This window comes from Anopheles arabiensis, chromosome 2 (assembly GCF_016920715.1).
Source record: "Anopheles arabiensis isolate DONGOLA chromosome 2, AaraD3, whole genome shotgun sequence".
NCBI lineage: Eukaryota > Metazoa > Arthropoda > Insecta > Diptera > Culicidae > Anopheles > Anopheles arabiensis.
The window spans coordinates 110874493-110897700 of NC_053517.1; the positions used below are offsets into that span (position 1 = coordinate 110874493).

The 23208-nt window shown below is 51.2% G+C and overlaps 3 protein-coding genes across 4 annotated transcripts; 2 read left to right on the plus strand and 1 right to left on the minus strand.

Moving 5' to 3' along the window:
• Positions 1 to 988: 988 nt before the first annotated feature.
• On the plus strand, positions 989 to 16001 carry LOC120894514 (mucin-5AC-like). 2 transcript variants are annotated; one of them, XM_040297140.1, is made up of 8 exons: positions 989 to 1727; positions 2055 to 2806; positions 10800 to 13731; positions 13808 to 14448; positions 14527 to 14716; positions 14785 to 14924; positions 14994 to 15129; positions 15200 to 16001. In XM_040297140.1, the coding sequence occupies exons 3-8, from the start codon at positions 11086 to 11088 to the stop codon at positions 15422 to 15424; spliced, it is 3978 nt and encodes a 1325-aa protein (XP_040153074.1). In that variant the 5' UTR covers positions 989 to 1727; positions 2055 to 2806; positions 10800 to 11085; the 3' UTR covers positions 15425 to 16001. The 2 variants fall into 2 exon arrangements, with proteins under 2 accessions (XP_040153074.1, XP_040153075.1); XM_040297141.1 differs by having other exon boundaries at positions 14527 to 14701.
• Positions 16002 to 16837: 836 nt separating this feature from the next.
• LOC120894516 (bromodomain-containing protein 1) lies at positions 16838 to 21681 on the minus strand. Its single transcript, XM_040297145.1, has 4 exons — positions 19013 to 21681; positions 18695 to 18942; positions 18198 to 18626; positions 16838 to 18110 (listed from the first exon to the last, which is right to left on the minus strand). The coding sequence occupies exons 1-4, from the start codon at positions 21377 to 21379 to the stop codon at positions 17648 to 17650; spliced, it is 3507 nt and encodes a 1168-aa protein (XP_040153079.1). The 5' UTR covers positions 21380 to 21681; the 3' UTR covers positions 16838 to 17647.
• A 261-nt stretch (positions 21682 to 21942) lies between these two features.
• LOC120894523 (OCIA domain-containing protein 1) lies at positions 21943 to 23197 on the plus strand. Its single transcript, XM_040297166.1, has 4 exons — positions 21943 to 22117; positions 22197 to 22510; positions 22585 to 22754; positions 22838 to 23197. The coding sequence occupies exons 1-4, from the start codon at positions 22052 to 22054 to the stop codon at positions 23101 to 23103; spliced, it is 816 nt and encodes a 271-aa protein (XP_040153100.1). The 5' UTR covers positions 21943 to 22051; the 3' UTR covers positions 23104 to 23197.
• The last annotated feature ends 11 nt before the right edge of the window (positions 23198 to 23208 follow it).

Sequence of the window (23208 nt, forward strand, 5' to 3'; positions counted from 1 at the left end):
CGGCGCAGATAAATCTCTTCTTCGCCTGCCACCCCGATTTGCCAAGGTCTTTGACTCATCAACGGATGTACGAATGCTGAGTGTGTATGTGAGGGGGGGGAAGCTGTTCGTTGTCAGTTACTCATGTGATTATGACGAAAGGAATTACAAAATACCGTACACTGTGGCCTTGCGATCACCTTTCTATCATTCGTCATAAAGGAACTGTGGAAAAAAGTTTCCTTAGAAAATGGAGTCACAACGATTGATTGCATTTCCCAACTCTACGTGAGCTTGAAATGAAACTTGTATCAATAATTTCACACCCGGAAACACCCCTATTTCCCTTTTTCATTCCTATTCTATTAACCAATAATTTGCCATACCAAATCCTCCGGCTAAAAGAACGCCTAAAGTCGAATTTTTACCGGCCCGTTAGATCAACATCACGCGCAACCAACACCACGCAATCATAATCAAACAATCTCAAACCGTTCAAGTAGCAACCATTACACACCACCACCCAGTTGTTTGGCCAGCCCAGCGAGAGAGAAAGAGAGCGGGGCTCAATCTTCTACACTTTCCCTTCGATCAATCATCCGCGATCGCGGCACGATAATAATGCCCAAGGGATGGTGTGGTTCAGCGTGGCACACAGGGATGAGCGGGGCAAGGGTAGCGATTAAAGAATTCTGACAGCGGGCAACCAAAACGAACATTACAGCATGATGGGCGGATGGGCTACGGGCGCTCACAGTGTCTGCCAGCAACCTGTCTTCTCTGGATCCATCCCTCACGTATCGGGGACGACAACACTGGGAACGAAGGCATACAGAAGAAAGAGCCGCAAAGAAAAAGAACGAACCGAGAGAAGTGACGGAGAAAAACACGAGAAAGAGAAAGAGAGCGCACTCGCTACGAAAATACCGAGGGAAGAAAGCATAACCGCGGGCTTCAGCGAGCTCCACCGGCAGCAACCCCCATCGCTGCGGCACATTCGTACGTTGCTATTCGAACGAAACGGTCGTCGATCCGGCCGGTCGGTGTGTCTGCAGCAACAGACGCAGCACCAGTGAGTGTGTGCGTGTGCTTGTGTGAGAGAGTTAAAGACGTCGTGTGAAGACATAAACTGCATCCAAGCAGCGAAGCGAGGAGAGCCGACGTCGGAGTAGGCGACGCATTGCGCTACCAACCATCATCCTACCAACACACACACAAGCAAGTATTCCGCGCGGGGAGGGAAAAACTATGCAGCGTTTTCTGTGTGTACGTGCGTTTCCTATCTGTCTGTGTGAGTGTGTGCAACTGTGTATGGGTGTGTAGAAGCTTTTCGAAGGTTTCCCTGCCCGCCGTGTCTCGCAAGCAATTTCACCTGGCCGCTTCGACGCAGAGGTGAAAGATATTCAGGAAAGAAAGTGTAGCATCATCATCTCACCAACAGAGCTTGTGGGAGGTTGTGAATGAGAGAGAGAGAGAGAGAGAGAGAGAGCGAGAGAGAAATTGTGTGTTGAACCAGTGAGTGAGTGAAAGAAAGGCAGCAGAAGAAAGTCGCTTTGCTTCGTCGTCGCCTGCAGCCGGCCACAATTTCTCGACACCACGGTGAGAAGACGACGTGTCAGGTTGCGAATAACGATCGCACTCTCTGTATGTGATCGGAAAACTTCCGACCCGCGGGCAGGGTGAACAGTGGACCGGTGGAAGCGGTGTAAAGTGTGAAAAGGCTTGGGAAAAGTCGGTGAAACTGGAAGGTGCGTACGTCAACCACCCGATAAGACCTCGAGAGAGGGTGTGGTGTATGTCTGTGTGTGCTAGGCTATCATGGCAAAGTGAAGCGGTTGAGGAGAGCAGTGGCTTCAAGTGAAATCGAAGGTGAAGGGGCTTACGGTGAACATCATCGGGGTGGGTAGTAGTAAAGAAAAAGTGACCCCGAAAGTTTTCACCGGCTGTGCAACTTCGTCGCGTTATCGGGAAAAAATAGAAACCTGTCGGATAATAAAGTTGACGCCGTAAGCGGGGGGAAATACCTTTTTCCCTTATTCGAATCATCCCTTTAATAGTGTTTTTATTATTTTCAGTTTAGAATCTGTCAACTAACTAAGTTAAAAAAAACAAGTGTCACATTGAAACAACATCGAGTGGTGAAGTGATTTAACAGCAAGAAAGCGTGAAAGTGAATGGCGGCAGCAGCTGCAGTGATTTGTGCAAAGAATTTATGAGTGAAAGAAAAAACGAAAGCCCAAGTTTATGCCATTGCCGCTGTACACGCGCGTTGCATTGAAAAGTGAACGTGCTAGCAATTGGGTGCGAAATAATTCCCGCAGCAGAATAATTCCAACTCTCAGCAGGAACCAACGGGCAGGAAAGTGAGTGAGAAGCAGAAGAAAAGAAAAAAAAGTTATATTCCAGGTTCGTCGCTTGTGCGTTGTGTGCGCTCCGCACCGCACAAGTCTTTCGTTGTTTGGAGGAGCTAAATCTTGCTCCGCGCACAAGGCAAAACAGGAACGGAAAGAGGAGGCAGAGAGAGAAAAGAATCTGGAAGTAAAAGTGAAACGCGCGTCCGGACGTGCGCACACACACACACACATAGTGCGCACAACGCGAGCTGAGAGGTTCTCTCTTTCTGCACGCAAAGGGCCGCTCGTCCAGCGAGGAATTCCAACGTTCGATCGATCCCGCAGCCGTCCCACTCACGCACACACACACACTTGTACGTGTCGCGGACAGCGGACAGCGGACAGCATCCCGTCAGCGGCGCGTCCCTTCACATCATTAAGCACGTCCCGCAGGGTGCGTGGAGGAACGATCATTTATTATTGGAAAAGAACAGGTACGTTCAGCGTCGTTTCGTTCGGCGGTTGGGTTCGTCGCCTTGTTCGACGCAAGAGAAATGCTTTCGTTTTATAGGTCAGTAAACGAACCGCCTCTAGGCTAGGCTTGTCAGATAAGAGAGCGAGAAAGAGGCTGCCAAAAGGGGGAGCAGGGTTAAGATAGCAGGGAATCTCCTCAACTCTCACACCCATCACGATCACCCTTCGATCGCCCGGTGTACGAACTCTCTCATATGGACGCATGGTGCGTATGGGGTGGCTTCACCCCTGCGGAGGGATTGTCCGTCGTATTTCTTTTACCCCTTTGTAATTTCAATGGGTGCTGTAAGGGTGTGTGTGTTTGCGTATGTCCCACGGGCTGCTATTGTATGGGTTCAGAGGATCGCAGCTCTTTTATTACGAGCCGTACCGCCGGCAAAGGATCACCCCTCTCACCCCAGCCATCGGATCGAGCTCAGAGCTTTGGAATGTGAAAACGAGCTTTGTGGCGTGTGTTTTGATCGCGCACACACACACACACCCGCCCTCTGCTGTGCACGGACATTCAAGTACCATTTATCTCGCCCTCTCTCGTTCACAATGTTTTGGACCCACCGAGAGACAAGAAAAAGGTGTGGATGGGTTGAGCGATTATACACAATATAAATAAAAAAAAGCGGTTGGAAAAGAAAACGATTAAGCCTGACCTTACCGATCCATGGAAGAGGCGACGCTTTCGGGCCGACATTGTACCTACTGACATTGACACAGGAAAAGACTCACGATGAGACTCACGTTAAGCTTTCTTTGGGTAAGCATTGATTTGGGGTTTCGGCTTTTGATATTGATCATCAAATATACGATCATGGTAATGAGATACACATTTTAAACTCAAAGTGATATAACTGTGCATAGGTTCTTAATTATTAACCGATTGTTGAGTGTTATTTACCTTACAAATCAAGCCTAGATATTAAATTAATCCATCTCATGATCTTGGCATAAACTCTTTGACGTGCATGTCGCTTTTCTCACTCACCCTCACCTCTAACTTTTCTAAAAGCCTCTTTACAAAACCCCCCTTTTGCTGCACTTCTCTCCCTGTCTCTCTCTCCTCTCGTCACCGTTCTTCGGCACGCTGTCATCGAGAGCTTTTCTTTTCATTTTACGCCAACAGCATTTCGCAAACACACTCATCGTCAGTCCACTGTTCCTGTTCGCTTTTTATGTTTTTACTGTGTTTCTTTCGCGTTGTGCTTCACCGTACTTCACACAAAACCGTTCCCTTCTCACATTGCCTTATTTGTTTGCCCTTTTGCTACTGTCTTTAAAACACTTTTCACTCCATCCGTGCGAATCTTGAGACGCGTAAACGGGTACCAAATTCGTTACTGCCTGCTTTTCATTTGCCCATTTGGCGAGAGCTTTAAAGTTTTATTTTATAATTTAATTATCTTTTCCTGTTTATTGTACTATGGTGTTTCGCCATTTTTTCTGTCGTGTAATTTGGCAAATAGTTTCGCAAATTTGCAAATTTGGTTGGGACGAATTAGTTCGTTCCTTTGCCTATTGCTGTTTTGTTGCCATTGTCTTGAAGTGTAGCGTCTTGTGACTCTCTCGCGATCGTGCACTGCCCGTGTTTTACACACCATTAAAAAGAGACAGAAAACCCTCCGGCGCATATGTGTCCGGGACCAGCACTTACACACACACACACACATACATACATACACCGCCTCATGCTCTGGTGGATTCGTCGTTCGAATGGTGAAAGATTTTGTTGTTGTCTTCTCCGAGGCGCTTTTTTACACGCCAGTCGGATCTTGCTGCGAGATCACTCCACGATCGCCCGTCACTCTCCACAATCACCCCCCGCAGAAAGGGAGAATGGGGGGGAGGCAGTGGATGGAAACTTTCTACTGCACCTCGTACCACTCCATCACTTCCCTCCTTCTTGCCTTTCTTCGCGTAGTGGATGAGAGGCAGGGTTTGTTTCACCTTTGCATCACATTGCGCTCATGATGCTCGTCAATGTCGTCCCGCACACGCCGTTGCGTTGCGTAGTCGCGAAAGTGTATTGCGGAGGCGCACCAGCACTCACAACAACAAGCAACTGAACCATTCCATTCGCGCCTCCTCTCATGTAGAGCAGAGCAACCTCGAGTAGTAAAAAAGCAGAGCTGAACTGGATTGAACCGAGCGGCAGTCGAATGTTTGTAATAGCTTTAAATTAATCTGTGCTCAGACCGCGGACTGCCCGGCAGAGCGAGGCCGCTTTCTTTGGCTCCTTATACGGAGGGATAGTATCTTCCTTTTACGGACACGATCAATCGACTGCGCGATCGACTTAAAGGTACGCGCGTGCGTCTCGTTCGTCCGATTAATCATCCTCGCTTCGTTAAGGGAATGAGAACCCCCACGCTAGCACACCAATGATTTCCATTGTTAGAATGTCTTACCCGCGATTAGTGAAGCCAGCACAAACAGTTTTTCAATCGGTCCTTAGCGTCGTTTTTTCTGCTCGTTTGCCGCATAATGACGATTAACGGTGAGCATACTATCAGCCACTAGAATCGTGAAGAACTTCGGAGTTAGGGGTTAATCCTCCGCCTAACAAGATGGATGGGTGGTGCTTTTCGGTACACTTATCACGCACAAATCAGACACAGAGTTCCCGAAACCTTCGCCCGGTGTACGGATTAACGGGAGCGTTGTGTTCGCTGGCGTGCTCTTTGATATTCGAACGAACAACAAACTGTGTTCCGTTAAACCGTTCATTGTTTTTCGGAGTTTGGGTTGAAGCTGTGATCCTCAATCATGCCCTATCTCAAGTGCCATCGTTTTGACATAACAAGAACACTTGTTTTTGTTTGAGAAATAGAAAAAAATACACAGTTCAAGTATGATAAGTAGTACACGAACTGGAAGTGGAGAGAAGGTCTAATCTGGGTGAAGCATATTTCATTCCTCACACTTGACATGGAAAACAGTGGTCCAGGATGGTCGTTGCTGTTTTTTTGCACCAGGAAGTGGTTTGGCCTTCATCCGGGCCCGGATTCCAAATCAGGAAAACCTTGGAAGAGGTCAAGCGCATGCGAAGCGCAGGAGGAAAACAGGAAATCTAAACGAAACGACTCCGTCTCCTGTCACCAGCAGCAGTAGTAGCCGCAGCAGCAGCTACAGGAACCGGTACTGACTCGGAGGAAACGTTCCAAAGGGGGGTTCCTCCCCATACACACACGGAGATGGCGTAAAGCCTGGCCATTAAAGTAGCACTGATAGCGGTACACGAACTCCCGGCAACGACTCTCTGTCGCCGGCCAATCGAAACGGCACAAACCTTGGCCTCTCGCTTATTTCTTCTGTTGGGGTTGTACGTTTAACTTTAAGCCGCTGTAGAGAAGAGCAAATAAGTGCACGAAAACAACAAAAAACAAACCCAGCAAAAGCTGTGGAAAAAAGCGACACGTAAAAAGCATATAAAAAAGTGAAATACCGTACCGTCGTCGTGTGGCAAGTGGCCAATGCCTTCTGTCTCTCTCGCTGTCTCTCTCTCTATAACTTGATTTTGACAGTTTTCTTTCCCCACCACATTCACCGACACACACACGTACGCGTGGCCGCAGGTGTAATGTGCACAGGAGATGTATGATTATTGGGGCGAAATTCTTCGTGCTTGAAGGAGTTGCAGTTTGTGTTTTTTTTTTCATCGCGGCCTACTACTGTGTGGTCACTACTACTTTCGCTCCGGTTGGCCGTCTGCTGTGACCCGTAACAACGCCACTCTGAGACCGTGCGATGTGGATGTGTGAGTTGGAGAAAAGCACACAGAAGAAAAAAAAACAGTTGTGACTGATACAGTTCATTAACTTCACTTTTGTAGCTGGAGGCGGTTTTCTACGTTTTAGATTATTAACAAGTCATCTGAACGTGCCTAAGAACACCCAAGTCTCTTAACAAGCTTTCTGGACTCGATCATTAGATTTTAACGGCCTGCTACTCCCCGCTTAGATGATTATCTCACCTCACTTTTTAGCATTTTTGTGCGAGTTTATTGCACACGTGTCATAAAACCATTTCTACCTTCTTTCGCGCCACACACTCGACGATGGCCGCAGAAAGAAAGTGCAATAAAAGTGTGCGCTTTGCGAAGGATAAACTGGAACTCCACACCGCGCTTTTAAGGTCAATGGCCATATTTTATGAGTCCCAGACCGCCTCTCCATCCCTGCACGGATTCCAATCCAAATCGATAAGCGCTACAAATAATTAATATATTTTAGCACACTGTTCCGGACGACCGGACCCCGGGTCCCTTTCGATTTTACGTTCCCAAACCGCTCCCCCGGACCAAAAGGAAAGATCGAATGAGAAATGGCATCTTCGGAAAAACCTGTTTCACGCGGCAGAACATTTATATTGCTAAATGCAAAACTAAAACAAATGCCTGGCAAATTGCAAAGTCCCCGAGCCCTGAGCGTTGCAGCAACAACTGGTGGTACGCGATTGGCTTATTACAGCAGTTTGCTCACACAACGCAACAGCCCTCGCCGAAGGTAGCAGCATAGATGCATTCGGTTAGCCTCGATAGCGTACGGTTGCCCGCAACCGTTGGTGCAAACACAATTGTCGTCGCCGCTGGATCCGGTTTAGTTCCCTCCAAGTGAACTCCAGAGCACACCATCAGGGCAGAAGAGGGGGGTATACGTTTGATAAAAACACAATTTTACGCATGGCAGTCACACACGCCAGTGGCTCAAGAAACCAGCGACGGCGCCGTGTATGCTCACCGAATTTGCATTTCGTAACATGCGCCACCCACGGTCCTCCCCCTTCTATTGCTCTTTCTCCTGCTGCCGCTCATAGCAAAAAACGGGGTTGAGTTGCTCACAATGCTTTAAACAATGCCGAATGTGTCGAAATATCATCGTCATCGTCGTCGTCGTCGACCCGGACACGCACGCTGACGCTCGGTCTCTGACGCAAGCCTTTCTTGCGCTCCCCTCGGGCGCCCTCTCTTTCTTTCGCTTTGCTTCATCACAATATACAAGCTGCAATAAGTTAGTCATCGGGAAAGTACCGCCACGCAACAGCAGCACGAGAAGGCCGTTGCAATTTTTGCCCGCCGAACCAACCAACTCAACGAAGGGAAAAAGAGTAAGCCAGATCCCGGACTTTGAGTTCCACCAGCGCTCCTTTCTCCCTGCACAGGGACTGGGACTGACTCCATCCGCAAATGCAAAACAACACACTCCAATACCGTACGAAACGTGCTCGGAAATGTTGCAACCAACCAACAGAAAAGCGTAGCAAAATCTCCTTTCGCTCGCTCGAGTTCGAGTTATCCGAGCAAAGCAAAAGCAGCAAAACTCTCAGCTGAAAGCTCAACCCAGCTCACTGGGTAATGAGTTCCGGGTGAGTAGGGAAAAAGAAGATATTCAATTAACGGGGGTTTGTTGCTGCTGCTGCTTCCCCTCGGGGTGCTTCCGAGGGGCGCAAACAGAGCACGGCCAACGACCACGGTGCGATCTTTGCTTTGTGGAGTTGGTGGAGCGCAATCGTGGGACGCAGATAACGCGTGTGGGGTTGAGGAGTTTAGTGCCGAAAAGCGTATAAAATTTCCACCTATCTCTGTTTCTCGCCCTTCCGTGCAGATCATTGTGGTAAGATTAAGGTCATGGACTTAAAACTAAAGCCTTAATAATGTAATTAACTCCATAATGCAACACCCCCAAGCGCAAGCGAGGAAACGCTTCATCTGCGGGAGGAAAAACTTCCCGTACACCATCGATTGATCGCTTTCCAAAGGCGTTCGATCGATGATCGATCTATTGTTGTTTTTTCCTTCCTCTTTACAGCACCCATCGAAAGTAAGAGTAAATTAAGCTTGAAGTCAGGTAACCTTTTTTTGGGGGGTGAACCACGGTTAAGGAAATTGATCGTTCGGGTTGATCGATCAGCACGATCACACCGCCGGGTTCGTCGCTTGTCGTTACTGCACCGCTTCTTTCTCGACTGAAGGGTGTTTGAAATTCGAGTGGCAATGCGCGGGAGTGGTGCCTCAAGTTGCAGAGGGTTACTCAACATGCACGGAAAGTGAAACTAAATGCGCAGCGCCAAATTCATAGCCCCGGGGGGAGGCTGTTAGTCACACAAACACAGCTCCAAATTGAAACTCGGGACACGTTGATTGCTACTTCCGGAGGATGAGGAGAAACGGACGACGTGTTTTCAAGTACAATTTTCGAAAGGTGTGCTTTCCGAGGGGCGTAAGAGAGTGCCAGCCGTATGATGTTATGTAAATAATGCGACCAGACGATATTAATATTTTCAATCGTGCTACGAAGCAGCGTAAATGAAATTATTAAAACATTTCCTATTGACATTTTGATTCGAATGCATTTGAACGTTATTTTCTAAGCATCAGTGATCGCTGATCGTTGGTACACTGAACTATATTTAATGCAATTTTGCGTTACGGTGATTGAATTACTTCAACCTGTGAAATAATAATTCTTCGGGAAATTTGAAACCTCTTTCTCTTAAATTGAAACGTTTCCCTCACACAATCAACACGACGCACCGATACACACACACGCAGACACCACGGTGATAGCCAACGACGGGAGGGAACGAAAAAGAAACGGTTTCTTGCCTTGTTTACGGCTCAATTGGATTGAAATCTCGTCTTACGTTCCCTTCCATTTCCATTTCCTATTCCCTGGCTGGCCCGCATTATCGGACGGAACAACCAACCAGCCCGAGTCCACGCCAGACCACCATCCATTCCGCAAAACAACAGCAACAATTTAGCCTTATTTTCCTCGCCGCACGCGCCCGTGGCCCGTGGCTCATGGTGATGCACTGTTATTTGAACTATTTCATGACCGGAATATCATCGATCGGTCGAACGGTCAGCCGGCGATCGCTCGGGCCCGATGCTGAGTTATGAGTTCCGCGCTATTATGGATGCACCGCGGGATTTCCGGTCATCGGCACTTCCATCGACCGTGTGTTCGTGTGTGTGTGTGTGTGTGTGTGTGTGTGTGTGTGTGTGTGTGTGTGTGTGTGTGTGTGTGTGTGTGTGTGTGTGTGTATGTGTGTGTGTGTGTATGTGTGTGTGTGTGTGTGTGTGTGTGTGTGTGTGTGTGTGTGTGTGTGTGTGTGTACACATTTGCATCGACACATTTTTCCGAGGAGTAAGCAAATTGAAGCCCGTTTCTGGATCACCAAAAACCGCGTGCCAGTGCAATGAAGAAAAACGAAACGAAGTTTTTCCGAACCATTCCCATGTGCGGTGGGTGGTGTGGGGAGCGGTACAATTGGATGGAAAATGCGCCCAGGCTATTCCTCCCCCCTTTCACTCACGAAGTTCGAAAATGCCGAGCAAAAAGCAAACGGAGAGAAAACGCACTGGAATTGAGTTTTTTAGCACAGCTCGCCCTCCGAATGCTGCGCCAAACGCAGGAACAGGTTGCATTTGCTGGTTGCGCGGTCGTTATCTGCCCGGATCGCGTGCGGCGGGCGAAAAGTGGAAAAAACAATTTTGCTCTCTCCCGCCGAACGTTTGTGTGGCGGGTTTTGTTTTGGGGTCAGCCGCCATGATTTGCGTTCCTGGGAGCGTTGCGCTTTGTGTGTGTGAGAGAGCATACGAGAGGCGAGATGTTTACATTGCGCGCGTGCACGCGTGTGTCCGCAATTCGCATGCCTCACGATCGTATGATCCAGATATGATCCCGAGAGGCAGCGGCAGCGGCATTAGAAGGATTATGGAGGTTATTTGTGAGTGGTCGGCTTAATTTTATCGAGTGTAATAACTAGCGCCTTATCAAGGGGTGGCGGAGAGAGATTAAAAGTAATTCTAATCCCGTACCTGCTCGCCTACATCCCACGTTTTCAAACTTGTTTGCAGAAAATGCGGCCAATTGGGATTAAAAAGAGTGGCCCAGTTTAAACGCACATGAAACTTATCAATGTACGGCAATGTTTCTTTCTTTCTTCACTTTCTGACAGATTCTTGCTCCATCCCGAAACAATCCTACGCGAATGTACTGCGCCGGGAAAAGATGAGCGTCGAAAGAGCGCAGCAGCTCTACACGGCAGCAGCAACAGCAGCATCAACACCATCCTCATCTAGTAGCTATTGCGGTGTCTTACATTTCCCAGCAACCAAGCGAAAATAGGCTCTCATCTAGTAGGCCGCAACAAAAGGACGGAAAGAACGAACGTCTTCTCGACGACGAAGGGAGGACGAATCTAATTATAAGTAAGAAGCGTCCCACAGAATCCAGCAGCAATCATGCTAGCCAAAGGATACGCTCGCTGGGATGGTCCCACAAGAGACACACAACAGATGGCGTACATCTACCGACTGATAGCAGCCATGCTGGTCGGCCTCTGCCTAAGTGCGGTGGCGACGACGGCAAGCACCTTTCCAAAGCAATCCCCTAGCTGTAACTCCCCACAAGACTGCACCACCACCGACGCTTTGGCCGGCAAATCGAAACGGTCGGCCATCATGAACGAGCTTACACCGCGATCGGCCAGCGGCGACCGAAGCCTGCTCGCCGTCTCCTTCGACAGCAACAGCAATAGTGTGCTGGAGGCCACCGGTCCGTCCGGCCGCAACGGCAAGGATCTGCTCGACGAGTCCTACCAGCGCACCAAGGAGCTGGCCATGAACATATCGAACGTTCAGCGGGCCGTCCTTGCCTCCCAGCAGAACCGTCCGCCTGTGTTTCGAGTGCCGGGACCGGCGCAACCACCATCGCAAGGCAGTCGGCAGAATCCGAACCCGGACATACAAGACATCATTACCGGGATTGTGAAGCTGCTGAATGGTAATGTGAATGTGCACGCGAATCCTCAGCCCACTAGGCGCCATTCGGCCTCACGCATCAACAACCGAGGACCTCCGCGTATATCCGAAGCTCAACCGCTGCCGAACGAGTACGAAGGAGAGCTGGGTGCACCGACCTCCTCGCGACCTTTGCTCCAACCGGACCAGCAAGGCCAGCAGCAACCTTCGGGACCTCCACAGTCGGGTCCACGGCCAGACGGTCATCCGATAAGGCCCTTCCTCACCGGAGTTCCCATTCCGGAGCAAATTGTACCGTCGATGCAGCAAACCTACCGACCTGGATTTGTGTCACAGAACCGACCGCCCTGGCAGAGACCGAAACCACGACCACCGATATCTCCCAATCGACGACCTATTCCACCGTACAAACCGTACCCAACGAGTCTCGACTATCGACCGGACAACGGGCCCAACACGGGTCCGATTGCTATTCCTACCAACAACGACGGTGGCAATGCGATCGACAACGTAACGGAGAAGGTCATTGAGGATCCACCGTACGAGGCTCCAGCAAACTATCCCACAACGACACAGCAGGGCAACACAGGGGAAGTAGATCCGGAGCAGGAGTACACGACTACAACGAGCACATCGACCACGACGTCGGAAAGCGATCAACAGCAACCAATAACTGGTCCACCGAAGCGAAAGTCCACTCCGAAACCGACGCCACCGACCGAGGTACAGTACACGATCGAGTCGGCAACGAGTGCGGCCAGCGTGATGCCTGCGACCGGTCCGAACGGGGAGGTGTACGATCCGGAAGTAGTGCCCAGCGTGTACGAGATCAACTCGATCGAGTATCTCCCATCGAGCGGTGTGCTAGAACCGACCCCCTCGACGACCGATGGCATCATTGCGACGTCCAGCACTGCTGGAATTGAACCCTCGAATGGCGGAGATCATGCGCCAACGATCACTCCAACGCCTACACTGATGTTGACGAGTGAAACGATCAAGACAGCGACTACGACCACAACAACGACGACAACAACGACCACTACAACGACGAGTCCTGCTGGTTTGTCACACAGCACGACCTCGGACGTGATTGCACCATCGAAGGCCTCGCCCGAGCCGGCCAAACCTTCCGACTATCGGTTCCAACCACGCCCCGGACTGGTGCTGGACGATCCGGACTTTAAGCCGGGAGGCGGTGCTGCCGCCGCTGGTCCTGGCAATAGTAACGCGATTCGCACGCAAAACCTGCCCCCATTCGCTAACCGGCCAGAGATCTACACCGCTCCACCGCCGGGAGCAGGATCGGGCGCACCCGGTGGACGTCCGCCGAACTATGGTGAGATCTTCGACGTGACACTGTCCGCCATCCAGGGTCCTGGGTCGGGTGGGTCCGGATCACAGCAAACGATCAAAATCAATCCGTATTACAACCGAGGACAGCCGGGTGGTGGTGCTGGTGGTGGACCGGGAGGCGAGGCAAGCATCATTCTAACAGGCACCGGCACCGATGGGTTCGTTTCGATCGATGGTAAACGATCGTACATCGATCTGTTCGGCACGGAAACGCAACGAAAAACGCAGATCCAACCCACTGCTACCCGCCCCGTTGGTCCGATTGCAGCGACAGAGCGGCCAAAGCCACCGAAGATCGGTCCAACGCCACCGGCACTGCAGCCCGGCATCATCGGCACGGGATACGCTGTGCCGGAAACGGAATCCCCCGTACATGCCGGCCCGATCGGATCGAATCAAAAGCCTCCTTCGAGTGGTGGAGCGGCCGGCGGATCGGTTCATCGAGCTCCCTCCGTACATCAGAGTCGTCCGAAGTATCCGGGCGCGATCGGACTACCACCGGTGCGTATTGACACGTGCATCGTTGGGGATGATTCTACGTGCGATCAGGCGCAGAATGAACGGTGCAAGACGGAAAATGGCGTTTCGAGTTGTCACTGCCGGCCCGGGTACGCAAGACGCAAGCACCGAGAACCTTGTCGACGCATCGTGTCCTTGGCACTGTCGATGCGCGTGGACAAGATCTACGAGCGGCGGATCCATTGGGACGTATCGTTGGCGGATCGAAGCAGCGAGAAGTACCAGCAGCTAAGCTACGAAGCGATTCGAGCGGTAAGTGATCTCCCCGAAATGTGGCCTTTCCTTCAATTTCTAACCCAATTTCCTCTCTCTCTCTCCGCTCCTCTAGATGGACTCTGCCATGTCAATGACACCGTTCTCGGACGAATTCCTGGAGGCACGCATCAACGGCATCTACACCGTCAATCCGTCCAGTGGGTCTGCCGCCTCCGGTGCCTCTTCCGGTGCCGTCTTTGTCAACTACACCGTCAATTTGGACGAAAATGCGGAAACACTGCGACCCGCGCTTCGGTCGGACATTCAGCGCCATCTGCTCGGCGTGATCCATCGGCGGAACAACAACATCGGCAACTCGGCCCTGTACGTCGAGGCACCGACCGGGGCCGTCTCGAGCGTACAGGACGTGGATGAGTGTACGTCGGACGAGCTGAACGATTGTGACGAGGAAGCGCACTGTACCAACCTGTTCGGTACGTTCCGGTGCGAGTGTAACGTCGGCTTCCGGGATCCGTGGGCCGACCAGCCGCAGCGAGCGGGGCGAGAGTGTCTGTCCTGTCCGGAGTCGTACTGCACGAACCGGGGCACCTGTAGCTACGACAATGCGAACAATCGACAGGTTTGCAAGTGTCTTGGCAGTTACTACGGGACGCAGTGTGAGATCGATGGGGAGGTGCTGGGTGTCGCTGTTGGTGCTTCGGTGGCCGCCGTCATCATCATTGTGCTGACGCTTATCTGTCTCGTTATGTGGAGGTAAGGAGGAAGCTGGCAATCCCAATGGTTTGAGCGCATTTTAACGGGAACTTCTCTCTCTCTCTCTCTCTCCAACAGCCGGAAGTGGCAGCGGGAGCACAAAAATGCAATGGGCAGCCCCGTGTTTGGGTATCTGGGCAATGGGCAGGTGAAGACACCGGTCATGGGACAGGCACCGTACCAGGTGACACTGGAGGATCGCATGCGGTGGGCGCAGATTGCGGACGTAATGGCTCAAGCGAATCATTACGCGGTAAGCTACATCGATGTACGCAACCAGAGGCGCAGTTACGCGGAAGGGCACTAACCTTACTTTCCCCTTTGCTTTCTTACCAGGCTGAGCCCGTTGCAGGACGTCCATCGTCGGCCATGTATGGCTATCCCAATCTACAGACGATCGGTAGCATGAACACGCTGTCGCTACACGGAACCTTACCCATGCACACCGGCACCTTACCGCCAGTTCCGTTGCCAAGGTAACACAGATGGCGTAGTGATGATGTGTGTACTGAGCTGTCATTCACTGAACACTTTCCTCTCCACAGAACCCTAGGACTGAACCGAAATGGCATGCGAACGTTGGAAAACTCCAGCTCCAGCGAGGAGGAGGACCGGGCCGATCTGCTCGGCCGCAACTTCAATGTCCCCCGGCCAAAGAGCCGCAGCAATGCGAGCGTTACGGTGAGTTTCTGATTTAATTCCTCCCTCCCCCTCCTTCTTTACCCCTCTAAATGCCCTTTCTCCTTTGCAGTCCGGCATCTACTACGACGTGGATTACGCACCGACGGGAGCGGAGCAGCTGTACGGTGGGGGCAGCACACTCGGCGGCACGATAGGACTGGGCGGGCAGATGGGCGGCGGTGGCGTCGGAGGAGGTGGAATGGGTGCTGGTGGCACAACGAAATCGCAAAGCAGCATACCAATGAGCACCTACACCTCTTCCGGCCGGCCATTACAATCGACGTACTACAAGTGAAGCTGAGCGAAGCGATCATTTTCCGTTTCTTCTTTTTTTGATTTTTTGGCCACACACATACACGAGAGACGGAATATGGGCACCGCGGGTCGATCTCGTTGTGATAAATTTGATTGATTTCGGAACTGATCGCGAGTCGAGGGGAGGGGGAGGGTGGAAGGTCGGAAAAAGGATCATTAGCCCCGGTCTCCCGGCGAGACGGACTGTAGACGTTGAGGAGCATGAGAGAAAGAGAGAGAGATGAAATGAGTGTGAAAAAGTGTACATATAGTGCAAGGAAAGCAAGGAACAAGTTCTGTTAGTCTGATGTTAGGCGTAGGCGTAGCTTTAAGTGCAGGTATTAAATTTAGTTGTAGCGCGAAAGGCATTCTGTATTTAACACAAATCAACACAAACACGTGAGAGCATGAAGTAAGTAGTAGTTGAGTGTAAATGATCAAACAAAAACAACACAAAATAGGCATCGTCCGTATTTGGGCCCTGATTCAGTTAGACCGGAGGACACTGACCGGAGAGGCAACAGTTACAGTAAACAGACAAAAAAACAATAAATGAATATAAACAATCTTGTGTTAATGCTTCTCGCTTACCGCTTCATTCATCAATCCGAACGCGTTCTTATCACACCCGAACTCACAACCACACCGAAAACACGACACGATATCACACAGGCAGCATTTTGAAAAATGGCGCCAAGCAGCAACGCGAACACTACGGAGACGCTTTCGATTGACTTTGTTTCGCTCTCTCTCTCTCTCTCTCTCTCTCTCTCTCTCTCTCTCTCTCTCTCTCTCTCTCTCTCTCTCTCTCTCTCTCTCTCTCTCTCGCTCTTTCCCATTTGCACAGTAGACGGCGGACCACTCTTCTTTCACTTTTCGCAATTACGCACACACACACACTGCTCCAATAAGGGACGCCAACGAGCAGCGGAATCAAACGGAATTTACAGCACTAAAACACTAACGGATGCTTTATAAACTCTTCAAATAGTGATTCACAATCATTTTATCACAGAACCACACATTAATTTCACATTTTTTCCCCCATTCTACACACACGCGACACGGCGCGACACCAGAAAGGTACGAAACAAACGACCGCACGCGACCGAACGAAGCGACTGAATGACACACTGACGCCGGCAATCACAGCAAGCCGCTTTTGGACAGGTGTGAAAACGAGAGGTCAAATGTCGTTGCAGGCTCTTCTGGTCTGCCTGCGGTTGCTTCGATCGTACCGATGTTTCGATTGGTCGATCAGAGCAAATTAACACACAGCCGTTTGTTTGTTTGTTGAGAAGTAATACTATTTATTCAACCAGATCCTTCACATATGTACAACACCTCCTGTATGATAGTTTTCAACGCGATGAACGAAATATGAACATAATGTGTGTGATAAGATGTGTATGTGTTTTTTTTTTTCTTCTATAGCAAGATGCTACTCGCAAGGATCTAGTCTCGGCAAAAAAAACGGTATCGGTACCTCTATTCGAATATAAATAGATATAGATAGCCTTATGAATGGTGTGCATTTTTGTCCTTACAATCACACACACACAGGCGCATGTTGCCTCTTCTTCTGTCTTACAATGAATAATAAAAAAACACACGCTCAAATATGTCAGGACATCGACATCGACGTTAACAAAATGATCTCTTGTTCGATGCTCTGCGATCGCCCACCCATTCTATCTTCCCTTCATTATGCGCTAAACAAATGAACTCGCAACCAACACTTACATTGCTAACATCATCCTCACTACTCGCTCGATGGTTAAAATACGGAATAAAAACGTCAAACCCAATAAAACAAACTTCAACTAACATTCAAATCTCGCGGATGTAGTAGAGCAGCCTTCCATCCTTCTTCTCTTTCTCTTCTTACTTCCTTTAAACACTTCTTCTATCGCTAACACAAACACGCACACACACAAATATGCAGTAACATGGACACATAATAGAAAACGACAATCTTTCGCACAAGTTAAAAAATAAAACCGCAAAGGACATTCCCCATCCTTTACACACAAAAAAAACGACAGATCTAACACGAATCCTCATCTCCCTCGTCTTCCTCTACCTCTGCTTCGTCTTCCTGCTCCTCCTCCTCCCCCTCCTCCTCCCCTTCCTCTTCTTCCTCCTCCTCTTCGCCATCCTCCTCCGGTTGCTCCCCTTTAGATATAACGAATCCTCCTGCTCCCGGCCCCACACTCCCATAGCATCATAATTTCCCGGCCGGCCCATCCGCACTCGACACCTGGCTGTGATAGTGCAGTGCCTCCTGGTACGCCTTGTTGACCGCCTTCCGTTCGGTCGGTTTGCGCGACTCGATCAGCTTACTCTGGTCCAGCTCCTTGTCGACACCGAGCAGTTCCAGCTTGCCGACCGGCAACCACTGCCATGTACGCTTCACATCGAAGAACAGCACCAGAAACACGGGCTCGTCGTAGTTGCTGCGCAGGGCCAACACATCGGCCGGCGGGGCCGGCAGTGGAACGCCGTTGTGCACGAACCCTTTCGGAATGTTCGGGTCGATTATGAGGGCCGGATACCACGGATAGCCCCGGCACTTGGCCCACACCAGCTTGAGCGGTTCTAGGGCGGGCTTTTCCGGGAACGATTCCACCTCCGGTTCGCTGTTGGTGGACATTTCCGAGTCACAGTACGAATCGTCATTGCTGGAGCTAAAAAGAGACCATAAGAAAGCAAAACCAAATTAATGGCCACCGTTCAAACCCTTCGCCGCAGCCTGATGCCCTTCTTCCTCCTACCCAAACTCTGATTCCGTTCCGCTGCCACTAAATCCGCTGCAGCTGCTGCAGGTACTTCCCGTAAGGCTGAGATTACTCTCCGAGTCACTAATTTCACGATCCTGCTGCCCACGGTACACCCGGAAACTGTCCGGGATGGCCTCCAGCGATTTCCGCTCGATCGGTTTCCCGTCCAGCGCCGAAGCGGACGTTGCCTCCAGGAACGACTCAATGCCTTTCCCGCTTTTGCCGATCCGCTTGCCACGGTTAATCTTCTTGGCCGTCTTCTGGAGCAGTTCCGTCGTTGTCATTGGCGTTACCGTAGAGCCACTCGGTCCACCAGTACCCCCAGCGCCACCCGACGCTCCGACGCCTGCTCCTTCCTGCTTCAGAGACGCGTCCGGTTTCTTCAAGGCCGCTTGTGCTTTGCGTGTGAACAGTACAGCCGTTCTGGAGTGAAGCGGGGAGAATGTGTTAGTATGCGAAAGAAACGAAACCTCATCGAATGCCACACTTACCTTCGATTAACACCCGACGGTGAGGGACTGTTCTGGAGCACCTTCAGTGGACTCGCTTCCGGCGTGATTTGGTGATGTTTCTGTGCCAGTGCAAGACTGCTTCCGGCGAGACCACCTAGCCCGCTTGAGGTGGGTTCCGCGTGCATGGAGTGGGACAACTTTTTCGGCGAAAACGAAGATGAAGCTGTTCCACCAAGCGAGGAGGAGCTTGCTCCCACCAGATCCGACGATATTCGACGATCGTTTAGCTAAGGAAAGGGAGAGAATGCTATCAATAATCCATTCATATTTCCGCACCAACCGCACCGCATTACTTACCAAACCACGTTCCGGATCTTTGCTAATCGCTCGCTTTACTCGCGCAATCTCGTTGCGTATCTGCTTGATGCGTTTGGAGCGCGTCAACGCATGCCGGATTCCGTTCGCTTTGCTCAGCAGCGTCTGCAGCTTGCCGATGTGCTCCGCGTTCGCCGACTGGCCCGTAATCTTGGTCAGCTCATTTTCAATGTCCATCGCAATGTTGTCCTCGGTGGAGCTACCGATCGCTCGACCAGACAGCGCGCTGGAAGCGATCGGTTCAACGGGCGCTGGCTCCTGAAACTGGCCCGACCGTTCCAGCTCCTTGCGCACCGTGCGGAACACAATTGCTCCGGCATCGCGCATCCGCACACCGGCGCGATAAAACATCGTGTCCTTGTTGTTGTACGCCAAACAGTTGCGAATCATCAGCTGGAAGTCTTGCTCCAGATCTTCGATGCGGATGTACGCACCCCGCTTAAGCTTCTGGCGCATCGTGCCCAGATCCATCGGGTGCTTCACGATGTCGGTGTAATCGGGCACCTCCTCCGTGTCGACCGGTTCGCGGAAGATTTCCTTATCGTCCTTCACCTCCAGCTGGTCCAAGATTCGATGCAGAACGCTCTCGATCGGGTTGAGCTGTGCCATCACGAGCTGTTCGGTCGTCTTGATCAGAATGAGCTTAATCTTTTCCCGCTTGCGCACCAGCTCGCAGAGTAGACGGGATCGCTCCAGATCCTGCCGAAGGCACTGCCAGTACTTGAGCTGCTGATAGAGTTCCTGCGCGTCCGGTGAACCGTCGGTACGATCGCGACACCCGGGCATGCCCGTTCCCTGCGCTTGGCCCTGCGACTGTAGCCGGCGCAGCAGCGGCACTCCATTCCGGTACTGTCGCTTCAACGTCCAGTACGCGATGAGGCGTTGAATGAATTGCTGCTTCTTCGGAATGTTTACCAGCGACGATATCTCCTCGATGCGGTTCTGCGGGATGGTAGGGATCAGGATCACCGGTGCACTGGTACGCTTCAGCGCCAGCAGCTTGCGTGCCTTTTTCATCTTCTCGCGCGTAACCTCTCGCGCATCCGTCGGCGGTCCACCGTCGGGCGAGTTGCCCGGTGTCGTCTGCAGCGCGTTTAGCGGTGTGTGCGCATCGCAGTAGGCCGTTTTCTGTACCACCACCGGGTTGCTGTCCGTGCCCTTCACCGTATCCATGCGCATGCACAATCCCGCCTGCTGCGCGCAGGTCACGTGGAACGCGGCATAGCAATACGTTTTGTTGCACTGAATGCACGCCCCGATGCCTTTCTGCTTGCAGATGTAGCACGTCAAGCGCCACCGGGCCGCCGGGATGGTTTCAATCGAATCGATCGGTTCCAGGAACACGGTATTGGCGAATCGAACCTCCGGTATCCACAGCGCACACACTACGTGGGCCCACTGGTTGTGGTCGGTCTGCTTGAAGGCACCGCCGGTGTTCGGGCACAGCACACAATCTACCGGACGGCTCGGACTCTGCAAACACCGACGGCAGAGCCACTGGCCCTCCGGGATGTATGGCACACCGTAGCAATCCTGATGCACGGCCAAGTTGCACATGTCGCAGAACAGAATCACGTTCGTGTTTTGGCACTCCCCGTCCATGCAGATGCAGCACACGGCGTCATCGTCCACGACGGCGCCGTTCTGGCCGTTGGCCGCCGCCTGGAAGAAGGACTCCTTCTCCAACCGATCCATCAGCAGCTCGAGCGAATCTACCGACACTGGTCCCACGTTCTGGGCCGCACGCCGTTCATTGATAATACTGAGCCAGGTCGTGTCCTCCTCGTCCACGTCGTACTCTACCTCGCCGTCCAGCTCTTCGCTCGACTTCTCGATGAAGCGGATGTACGCGTTCGGCCGGGCGGGGGCATCACAGATTGTGTAGTCTTCGATTTCCTTGAACTTGCCCTCCGGCAGCTGCACCTCCGGCTCTTCCGGTGGTGCCACGGCAAACGCTTCAAAGTCGGACGCCGTCTTGCACTTGCTCTCGTACTCCTCGAGCGACATCACGGGCAGTGCGTCCTGCACCGGGATCTTCACCGTCTTGCCATTGCAGTCGAGCCGCACCAAGTGTTCACTCTCCAGATAGGTAATGCCTTCCTTCGGTGGACTGCAGGCGATTTGGTTTTTGGGCGTAACGCCCACCTTCAGCTTGCGGCCCTTCTGCTTGATCGGGGTCGACACCGAGGCGGGCACGGCCGGGGACGGGTTGTCGTGGTCATAGTTGTTCAGGTGGTACTGTAGCCCAATCACCGATTTGTACGTCTTGTCGCACATGGGACATTTGAAGGGGCCACCGTCCTTCTTGAGCGTTTTGATGTAATCGTTCACCTCGAAGTCGATCCCCATGGTCGTCGTCGATGAGGGTCGTTGTTGTTGCTGTTACTGCTGCTGCTGCTGCTACTGCTAGTGATGCACTGCTGCTGGCAGGGGTTTCACACCTGTTGGTTGGTGCGTTGCTGTGTTGCCACCCTTTCAAAGAGGACGGTCGTTTGTTCACCTATTTTGAAAGTGGAATTTTAATGCGTTTTTTCGACGTAACCAGGCCTTTTCGTCACGGCGAGCTTTCCCTTTCGTTCCCTTTCTTCTTGGCTTCTGTTCGTGCTGTTGAAGCGCCTTTCTTTTTGTTTACAGCAATTCCCGAGTTGACAGCGCCTGTCAAGCTGTCAAGATTCAACCGGTTCGTTGTCAAAAGTCAACCGGTTCGTGTTTAATTGAACCGTTTCAAATCGAAACCAAAATTCTAGTTTCGACGTGACATGACCACTTTTTGTGCACTATTGGTAGTTTAAATGATGGTTTTTATGGAACGGTTTGGGTCCAATCATTAATTGATATCATAAAAGTACAATTCCTTAATGTAAATATTTCTTGGAACTCCGACACGATATCCAATTGTCAACTGTCAATGTCAGCTGTTCCCGTGCCGGCTCTGTTTTGCTCCGATTGCTTATTTACGTTTTCTCTGCGCGATAACAACACACCTTTTTGTCGTGATTTCAGTAAAAAGTACTTAATTTTATGATGCAACGAAACGACCAATTGCAGCAGCAGCAGCAGCTGGATGACGGACAGCGAAATGCATTGGTAAACAAAATGTTACATAAACAAGACAAACCCGCCCAGAACAATGTGCAATGTTGTGAAACTTTGTTTTCCCTTCTAGAACTACCAATTTTCCCAGGAAGAGTTGCGTGTGCTGCGGGAATGTAACCGCGAATCCTTCTTCCAACGATCGCTCCCACTGGGAACGCTTATGGGGTTCGGCGCATGGTACGCGGTGCACAATAAATACCTGAAGGCGAGCGTTCGTTTCGGTCCCGCTCCGAAGGTGTTGGTCGGTGTTACGCTCGGGTACTTCATCGGGAAAATAAGCTACCAGGGCAAATGTGCCGAAAAGATTATGCAGCTGCCCAACTCGCGGTTGGCGGACATGATGCGCCAACGTCGTCAAGGTACCACGGGAATGGCCGACAAATTGTAAGTTTCGGTATTGCGTACGCGAAATGACCAAGCAAACTGCAACCAGACTGACGATCGATCTCCCATTGCAGCCTTCCTGATCAGGGGTTCGGTGCTTCGAGCATGCTGACGCCGTTTGAATCTACACCGGCACGTGAACGGCATGCCGATGAATCATTCCTCAGCAATGGTTCGTTGAATCTGTACTACGATGGTCCACAATATTCGGGCCTGGATGATAGTGGCCGTCCAACGGTAGACTGTGAGTAGAAGAAAAACATAACAGCTCGTTAAAGATTTAAGTACCGACTTCTTAACACAATGTTAATTACCTTTCTATTCCAGCTACCACCAACTTTGAGGAAGATCTTCAGCTGCCACTCGCTCCAAAGGCATCCAAAAGCTACGAGGAACTACGGCGACAGAATCGGGAAGAGTATCTGAAACGACAACAGCAACCCTACCGGCCAGCGACAGTCCTCGAGGACAGTCCTCCGATTCGACGCGAGTCGATGGATCGCCGCGGCAGTATGACACCGGAGGAACAGCCGTCGTTGCCGCCGGGCCCACCGTCGATGAAGAACAAGTACGGCGATGCTTGGTCACAGTAGACACCCTCGTCAAAGCGTCCCTTGCATTACTTTTTCATGCTTAAATTAGTACAGATAGAAAGTTTCCTAAATACACACACACATTACAAATACACGTACAAGTAT

Coding starts and splice junctions, on each gene's coding strand:
- LOC120894514 (XM_040297140.1), top strand. CDS start 11,086: ATGCTAGCCAAAGGATACGCTCGCTGGGATGGTCCCACAAGAGACACA. Junction 13,732..13,807: donor GCTACGAAGCGATTCGAGCG/GTAAGTGATCTC, acceptor CCGCTCCTCTAG/ATGGACTCTGCCATGTCAAT. Junction 14,449..14,526: donor ATCTGTCTCGTTATGTGGAG/GTAAGGAGGAAG, acceptor TCTCTCCAACAG/CCGGAAGTGGCAGCGGGAGC.
- LOC120894516 (XM_040297145.1), bottom strand. CDS start 21,379: ATGGGGATCGACTTCGAGGTGAACGATTACATCAAAACGCTCAAGAAG. Junction 18,943..19,012: donor AAGATCCGGAACGTGGTTTG/GTAAGTAATGCG, acceptor CCCTTTCCTTAG/CTAAACGATCGTCGAATATC. Junction 18,111..18,197: donor GGAACGGAATCAGAGTTTGG/GTAGGAGGAAGA, acceptor GTCTCTTTTTAG/CTCCAGCAATGACGATTCGT.
- LOC120894523 (XM_040297166.1), top strand. CDS start 22,052: ATGATGCAACGAAACGACCAATTGCAGCAGCAGCAGCAGCTGGATGAC. Junction 22,118..22,196: donor ACGGACAGCGAAATGCATTG/GTAAACAAAATG, acceptor TTTCCCTTCTAG/AACTACCAATTTTCCCAGGA. Junction 22,511..22,584: donor ACGGGAATGGCCGACAAATT/GTAAGTTTCGGT, acceptor CTCCCATTGCAG/CCTTCCTGATCAGGGGTTCG.